Here is an 8394-nt window from a genome sequence, read left to right on the forward strand (position 1 = left end):
CCGCCGCCATGCAACCCGCTCTGCACCTCCAGCGTCGCGAGGATGATTGCAACGGCAGCCCTGCCGAGACGTCCAACATGGGCCTCCGCATTGCCTCTGTCTTCATCCTCCTCGTCGCATCCCTGCTCGGCGCCCTGATCCCCATTGTCATCCACCGCAGCTCCCACGTCAAGGCCCCGCCCGTCCTCTTCTTCGCCCTCAAGTTCATCGGTACCGGCGTCATCATCGCCACCGCCTGGATGCATCTTCTGGCCCCTGCCGCTGAGCAGCTCGGCGACCCCTGTCTCGTCGACCGTCTTGGCGAGTACGACTGGGCCTTCTTCATCGGCCTCATGACCGTCCTCACCATGTTCCTCGCTGAGCTGCTCGCCACGCACTTTGGCAAGTGCTACGTGACCGAGGCCGAATCTGCGGCGCTTGAGTCGGCCGTCGTCGCCGCATCGTCGCCGAAGGGAGAGGGACCCTACTCCGACGACGGCGACGCCTCCGACCCCACCGTGCCCCGCGGCAGCCTCGCTCTGCACGGCGACCGCGAGGCCGACGCTCACCTCGCTAACCACGACCGCGACCACCCGGCCCTCGCCGGCCAGCTGACGGCCATCCTGATCCTCGAGTTTGGTGTCATCTTCCACAGCATCTTCATCGGCCTCGTCCTTGCCACGACCGACGACCTCGTCATCCTCCTCATCGTCCTCGTCTTCCACCAGTTCATGGAGGGTCTCGGTCTCGGCTCCCGCCTCGCCATCGCCAGCTGGCCTGGCGGCCGCTGGTGGCTGCCGTATTTCCTCGCCGGCTGCTACGGTCTCGCCACGCCTATTGGCATCGCCGCCGGCCTCGGTGCCAAGCCCACAAACGCCGCCGATCAGACCCTGACGAACGGCATCTTTGACGCTATCAGCGCCGGTATTCTCATGTACACCGGTCTCGTCGAGTTGCTGGCGCACGAGTTTATGCTGAACCCGCAGATGAGGAGATCGGGACTCGGGAAGCAGCTGGGTGCCTTTGTGTGCATTATTTTCGGTGCCGGTATCATGGCGCTGCTGGCCAAGTGGGCTTAGATTCGAAGCGTCTCAGGGGAAGCGGGGGGGGGGGGGAAGTCGGGAATAGAATGTCAGGGTTAGTGAAGGGTATGAGTAGATTACATACTTAATAAGCGGTTCGAAGAAGCGATTCTGACACTTTTTCTCACGGAAACCTGTGGTATACAATGGATTGTTTTCATCAGAGTCGACCAGACCCTTGAAATAGTTGAGCATACGGTCCAGCCAGATGAGATGAAACGGCACCAGGCTCTCATGATGACCACCATCGCACATGGAGGAGTGAGATGCTGCCCCCACCCAAGACAAGCCACACCAACGGCCCACTTAAACGAAAGGTACAGCCTGGTCCGTGCATGTTCCCTGTGCGCCCCGCCCGAAAGAGACCCCAAAATCACGTGCCCTTTCCACACTAGAGGGCAAACCCTACCCTCCCGCCAAGACTTCGCAAGTGGCACGAAAAATCCAACGACTGCTCGACCGCCTGATCGCCGTCTCTTCACATCGCCAGACGACCTCACTAACCCACCACCAAACCACCCCTCACCCCCCCGACAATACCTTCAAAATGGCCGGCGGCGTTACCGTTCGCGATGTCGATGTAGGTCAACACCCTTCCGATTGAAGACTTTCCGCCAGGAAATAGCTTCGACCACTCCACCAAACCGAACCGAGTTGCCGCCCGACGATATTCAAAACCAAGACAATATCCCGACTACGATCGCGACCCGCACTCCAACCCGATACCAACATGGGACTCGAACACACATTCTTTCCCTAGATGGGCTGGCGGGCGCAGGGCGCGCATCGCGGGATATCGAACGGCGTGCAACGAGGATACGGAATGGAACACTATACAGGAATCGAGCAGGCGCGAGGGGGTCGCAAGACCTCTGACGACGGAATCATTGCTAATTGGTGTTCCTTTCTCCCGAACAGGCGCAGAAGTTCATCACTGCCTACGCGGCTTTCCTGAAGCGTCAGGGCAAGCTCCCCATTCCCGGTACGTATTCACTTTCAGACCTTGGTCTCATCAAGGAGAGGGGTGGCATTGGACTAACGAAACGACTGCAGGCTGGGTCGACATCGTCAAGACCGGTCCCGCCAAGGAGCTCCCTCCCCAGGACATTGACTGGTTCTACGTCCGCGCTGCCGCCGTCGCCCGCCACGTCTACCTCCGCAAGACCGTCGGTGTCGGCCGTCTCCGCAAGCTCCACGGCTCTGCCAAGAACCGTGGTGTCCGTCCCTCCCACCACTTCGACGCCTCCGGCTCCGTCGACCGCAAGGTCCTCCAGGCCCTTGAGAAGATCGGCGTCGTTGAGCACGACGAGGAGAAGGGCGGCCGCCGCGTCACCCAGTCCGGCCAGCGTGATCTTGACCGTACGTCGCTTCCCCACGCCAGACCTAAAAGGCCTTTTTTTTTCTTGAGTACATGTGCTAATGAGACCAACAGGTATCGCCCAGACCACCGCTGAGGCTGACGAGGAGGACGAGGAGGATGACGAGTAAATACCCCCATGACCTGCGCAAAAGCTCGGTTTCGGTTCGGTTTTCATGGCAACGGTGGCATTGGCTTAGGCGTTGAAAAGGATTCACTTCATTGAGGAATTTTGCACCCCAATACAACGTCCCGTATGCTCGTCGCTCGCTTGACCTGATGTTCGTCGTGTGCCTGCCGTAGTGATTGCGCCGCTTCTCGGCGTGGCATGCATGCCGTGGGTGTAAGCCTCCAGGCGTTGGGCGACGTCGTTTTCCTGATGGAGCTTCGACTGACGCAACTAGAGGTGGATGCCATTGGACCCGAAGGCATCCATTCAGCATCTGTTGATTCCTTCACCACGCGGCTTCCGGCGCCTGCCTCGTAACTAGCACTTTCCCTCATAACTTGCAAGTCTGCCTATAGAAGCGCAAACCTGAGCCGGCGATATCTCCGTAACCTCTTATAGCAATGGCAGGAACAACAACAGCAACAGAGAGTTCTAACCGCAATATCTGGCGACTTCCCAGTGCTCAATCCGCCCACCTTTCTGTATCCTGCATCTACGCTACGTTACATATCCCTTCATTACTCACCAAGACTTCCCTTTAACCTCAGAGTCTATCGCCACCTTCAAGCCTTGAATTTGCACTCTATGGGGTGCTTCTGGGGGCAACACGACTCTGTGGTTGTCAAGTCATCGCGAACCTGCCCATCATGTCAGAAACAAGCAGAGTATGTTCATTGCAGCGTTGACTCAACTCATCTTGATGGTGCTTACTCGCCATTCAGAGTATGCCAGAAAGCAGTCAGTTCTTCGAATCACCCTCCCCCTCAACACGAGTCATGAGCGTTCACCACAAGCGCTCAGACGACTTCTCGCTGCAAAAAGGAGTCTACTTCCTCAAGGTTCGGGTCGGGCCCGGAAAGTACATGTGCAAGATCCTGGAAGAGCGTTCAACGGTTGAGATTGCGGACCCAACAGCGGACACAGCGGTTGTCTTCCAAAACGTCACTATTGGCATCTTGTCTGTGATTCTCAATGGGCAGGTGCACGTTCTTCAGTGCGCCACAAGCAGCAATAGACTGGTCCCTGGCAATGACACCGATAAAAGAAACATACTCTACAAGCCCATATGGGTCAAACGAGTCAAGAACATGGCCACAGTTTTGGACTTGAATATCGGAGCTCCCTATGATGCCCACGGACAGAAAAATGCTGGCCCCGAGTGTCACGGAAACTGGCACGCCTCGCACGTGGAGAAGAAATTGGCCGTGCTGGCCGTTCACATGGCTCGCGAGTTCCTAGGGCTCAACTGGAAAAATCAGCTGGATGCCGGCGACTTGCTTGAGCTCAAAGAGGCCGTCCGCGCCAACGGTGGGCTTTCGTGCTACCACATTCAGCTGCAGCGTGCCGCGTGCGCGCTCTGCGTGCAGTTTGTGGGACGGGTGAGCTTCGCAAGCGGCCTCAAGATGACCATTCACGCCCGGCCAGGTCTCAAGACGGAACCGGATCCGACGTTCAGGATGCTCGCGACACGGGATGCTGCAGAGCAAGCAGCACCCGGAAACGCCGCGTCTCGAGTCCGCGATGGCCCACGAAGTCTGGAGTGGAGGAAGGTTGACCAAGATTTCAAAAAATATCTTTACAGCAAACAGGAGCCCTCGCAGACGATCACTGCCGAGCAGCCGCCGACTCTGGTGCATGTTGAAAGCGACGCCGACATCTACGACGCAACTCCTTCCCCTCCTTCCAAAAAGTCCGTGCAGAGCTTCTTGGATACCGTTCAACCATTTGCCAAATCCCCAATGGACACGATGGCAGTCACCGAGGTGGAGCCTCTCTTTCGAAAGAATGTTCGTGGTCCTCTGGGGATTGACATCACCAAGACCAAGGAGCAAGCCAAGCGCCGGGGCCAACCGCTGGATCCTCGACATGTTGTCAAACCGCTGCCCGCGACGCCAGTGCTTGACCCGCCTTCGATGTTCTTGCCAAGTCAAGCTCGGACTTTACCGTCGATGTCCTCAGATCAAGGTCCAACAACCTGTCCTGGAGAAGATCATGATGGTACGTCGGGTTCACTTCCTTTCTCTTTTTGGGGTGATCTGACGAAAATGAGCAGTCTTGGCCAACCGCCTTTCGAACAGTCGTCGTGACATGGAACATCTGAGAGCCCGGCTTCGCTACAGAAGACTGCTTCGGGCTTCACGTGTACAGTCAAGACATCGCTCTCACCAGGCGAACGGTCACCGCACGTCAGCCTTTTAAGGTGTCTCGGCAGTTCCCACTTACCCGCAAGGACCGTCTGGGCGCAAAGGCTTATTGTATGTTCGAGATTGACTTTTGTTTCTGGCGTCAGCAGGGGTTCTAGTAATCGTACGAAAGGCGTCCGCACTTGTGGCCTCATCGGCCGAGTATGGACGAGGGAGCTCCGCGTGGAGGCGTGGAGAGAATTCTGCCGTGCCAGGCAATGACTTGCCGACCAAGGGTTGAGCTTTCAAGGGCCACTTGCGTTGGAGCAAGCTTGGTATGAGTCGCCAGTTTGACGCATCTTGGGGCATGTTTGAGGATGACCAGGAGCAAGAATACAGAGAGGCCGATTGCTACCCTTACCCTTGCGCTCTTGTGAATGCCAAGCCATCACGGCCCGACTTCGCTCCACGCCCAGATGCGCCAGACACTTTGGCAGAGTTTCGTCAGTTGCTCGTTGAAAGCCTTGCCAAGCACGCTACATGTGGGCTGAAGTAACCAAGACAGGAAAGTCGAGAGATTGCCTGTAATACTGTTTGAGCAGCTGGGCATACCACGGCCCTGGGATTGTAGAAGACGTGCCCCAGCAGTCATGAGGTTGCCAGTTGGAGAAGCCAGCGTTGCACTGCATCAGATTTCCCTTGCTACATGGGTATAATTAGCATCGCATTATGCCGATCTACCGTGCTCTTCTTGTGTGTTGCACCGAACTCTTTCATCATCCACTTGGCAAGGCGGCGTCTCCGTACAGCAATTCTGACGTCTCGCATTCTCCATGTCATCAAGGTATGAACTAACTTCGTACTCAATCGCACCCTCTCCGCACCCTCACATGCAAGGGCGGGGCCGAGATCGCACAGCGTGGGCGGCGACGCTGCAGCGTACCTTTACCCCTGAATTGGAGACAGGGTTAGCCTGTCAACAACTTTGACCGCAACACGACAACTCACCCACATTGCCACGGGACAAGCGTCAATTCGGATCACCAAATGGGCCAAGCGTAGGGCTACCGGCGCGCCCAGACAGGACGAACAAGATGACGGACGGAGTACGGGGACGCATGACACCCCCATCTTAGCGAGTCAGTCCCCAGAAGACATCTCCGGATATACCTTTCTGTCAACCTGGATCGTGACGCCAATCGCAGCGTGAGACATTCAGCAAGTCAGTCTCAAGTCAATGCGCTTTCCTGATCGATCCCGGCGATGGGTCCTCAATGGGCTTGGTCAGCCCAAAACAGGTTGCACTGTTGCGATGCCTACAGCACTGCCCATCTGCCGGGTTCGTTCGAGCTGCCGCGAGTCAAGTTGAAACCCTTGCCTGTTAAATACCCATGCTTCATGGTCACAAAAACCCTTCAACGCCGGACCGGGTAGCAGAGCGTTAGATTGATCAAGGGCATCAAACCCGCAAGGTCCCTGTCACTCGAACGCCGTGCTTCGCGGAGCGCCGGCCAGCCCTTGCACCCCGCGAGAAAATAGAGACCCACGATCCAGAGTCTCGGCCACTATAACTGCGCGACTGTCCCTCAGCGGCTGTGCGCGCCTCCCAGGACCATGGAATTGGGCACCGTATCGGTGGTAGCGACCTTTGCTGTCATGTCACGATGGCCGCCAACTTTGACAAAGTGATCGCGTCCGCCACGCTGGCGGGCAGCCTCCTCTCTTGCGTCGCGACGACATGCGTGCTGACTTCGTTTGCCATCTACCGTCACCAGATGCGCAGTTTTCGCCATGCTCTCGTCTTGAACCTTTCGGTAGCGGGTACGTGTCACCATTCTTGCCAGCTCTGGGCGCCCATGGCGGTAGCCCCATCTCTCACCTCACCTCACTGACTGCGGCGTACAGAGTTCATCAACTCGCTCAACAATACGGTTTCAGGCTTTATATACATGCGCACGAGGGGCCTCCAGCCCGGCGCAGCCTGCACCGTCAACGGCTTCGTGGGCCAGCTCTCGGTGCAGGCCGCCGACTTTTCCATCCTCGCCATCGCGCTCGTCACGCTCCTCACCGTCACGGGGACAGTGTACATGCCCAAGGCGTCGCTCGCGCGCAAGGCCACCATCTGCGGCGCCGTCTGGGTGGTTCCCGTGGCGACGAGCGTCACGGCGACGGCCATGGGCCAGATGGCCCCCGTTGGAGGCAACTGGTGCTGGATCTCGGCGGCGAGGCCGGACCTGCGGTACGCGCTGACGCACGGGTGGCGGTTTGCCGTCATCTTCTCGACCATGGCCATCTACGTGTACATATGGGTATTTCTACGGCGTCACTTCCGGTTCCTGCGCGGGGCGCAGCGCTGGTCGTACGGGACGACGTCGTCTGGCGACGGGAGCTTCTCGTCGGGCCGCGCGAGGAGGGGAACCCGGCGTCTCTGACGCGAGCACGCACAGCGATGACGATATGAAACTGGACAACCTGATGCGCGTTGAAGCCGCTGGTGCCGGAACAACGACGAAACCCGCAGGGCTGAGCATCAGCGTGCACGAGGTGAAGATGGACGCCGCCGCCGTTGAGGCCAAGGGTGGTATGATGGACTTTGACGACGACGACGATGATGACGACGCCACGACGCTGGACGAGATGATCCACGGCACACCCGGCAAAACGCTCCGACAGCAAAAATCATTCCAGGAAGACCTCGAGAGAATCACGCCCAAGTCGTCGTACCCCGGCGACAACCACGTCTCGATTCCCAGACCGAGCGCCAGTGCCAGCGGCAGCGTTCGCAGGGCCCCGAACGTGCCGGCGAACAGGACGATGCGCAGCACGCTGAGCGAGTTCCCCATCAGGCAAGACTCGCATCAGGTGGAACGGGAGATCAAGAAGATGATGTTCCTCAACGCGTACCCGATCATGTACGTGCTGCTCTGGATCCCCGGTCTCGTGAACCGGCTGCTGCAGGCGTCGGGGAACGCGCCGGGGCCGAGGACGATGGCGGCGTTGCAGGTGTCGACGCAGTTTGTGGGCTTGGCGAACGCGCTCACCTACGGCTTCAACCATCACTTGAGGGACAGGTTGAAGGGGATCTATTTCACAGGCATAGCTTCGAGGATCAGGGCGAGGTGGAGACGGTAACAGTCCACGGTGGTGGCGAATGGAAAGCATTTGTTCAAGAAGAATGGTGACCCTGCTGTGACAGATGATGGAATCTCGACCGCGATATCGCGCGTTTGATGAATGGCATGCGGTAAGGTTGAGGCTCACAGGATGGCTCGGCATGTCGTTGGCTTGGAGTGGATGCTCACCTGGAGCCCCAGCGAGGGCTCCAGGCCCCCGTGCAGTGGATTTCTACCTGTAGCTTCCGTGGACGCCATGTCTCTCGGCGGGTTCTGGGAAGGTGCCAAGGGTGCCTCGAGATGGCACCTTCTGCAGCTCCAGAACAGTCACGTGATACCATGCATGACCGAAATGGAAAGACCACCTGGTGCCAAAAATAGCAACACCGCTAAGCGCCGCCAAGTGCAGGTCGAAGTGCAAGGGCAAGAGCAGCAGAAAGGAGTATGCAAGAGCTGGCTGTGCCAGTGATGGGCAGCTGCCCTCTCCTCAACTGGTAGGCACCTCCGCTCTTTGCCTGCTGCTCTCCATCACCGACCTCACCTTCGCCGCCATCATCGGTGTCAGTCGACT

General features: G+C 58.1%; 4 protein-coding genes across 4 annotated transcripts; all 4 read left to right on the plus strand.

The window, feature by feature from the left end:
- Positions 1–8: 8 nt before the first annotated feature.
- VDBG_00447 (zinc-regulated transporter 2) lies at positions 9–1058 on the plus strand (the record flags this gene model as incomplete). The annotated part of the gene is made up of 1 exon (XM_003008720.1): positions 9–1058. The coding sequence occupies one exon, from the start codon at positions 9–11 to the stop codon at positions 1056–1058; it is 1050 nt and encodes a 349-aa protein (XP_003008766.1).
- Positions 1059–1608: 550 nt separating this feature from the next.
- VDBG_00448 (40S ribosomal protein S19) lies at positions 1609–2549 on the plus strand (the record flags this gene model as incomplete). Its single annotated transcript, XM_003008721.1, has 4 exons — positions 1609–1641; positions 1980–2043; positions 2115–2420; positions 2494–2549. 4 exons carry the CDS (start codon positions 1609–1611, stop codon positions 2547–2549), a joined length of 459 nt encoding a protein of 152 aa, XP_003008767.1.
- Positions 2550–3234: 685 nt separating this feature from the next.
- On the plus strand, positions 3235–5266 carry VDBG_00449 (predicted protein; the record flags this gene model as incomplete). The annotated part of the gene is made up of 3 exons (XM_003008722.1): positions 3235–3252; positions 3310–4585; positions 5013–5266. 3 exons carry the CDS (start codon positions 3235–3237, stop codon positions 5264–5266), a joined length of 1548 nt encoding a protein of 515 aa, XP_003008768.1.
- Positions 5267–6374: 1108 nt separating this feature from the next.
- On the plus strand, positions 6375–8292 carry VDBG_00450 (conserved hypothetical protein; the record flags this gene model as incomplete). Its single annotated transcript, XM_003008723.1, has 4 exons — positions 6375–6531; positions 6616–6949; positions 7158–7724; positions 7974–8292. The coding sequence occupies 4 exons, from the start codon at positions 6375–6377 to the stop codon at positions 8290–8292; spliced, it is 1377 nt and encodes a 458-aa protein (XP_003008769.1).
- Positions 8293–8394: the final 102 nt, after the last annotated feature.

This window comes from Verticillium alfalfae, genomic scaffold, assembly GCF_000150825.1.
Source record: "Verticillium alfalfae VaMs.102 supercont1.1 genomic scaffold, whole genome shotgun sequence".
In the NCBI taxonomy this organism is placed as follows: Eukaryota; Fungi; Ascomycota; class Sordariomycetes; order Glomerellales; family Plectosphaerellaceae; genus Verticillium; species Verticillium alfalfae.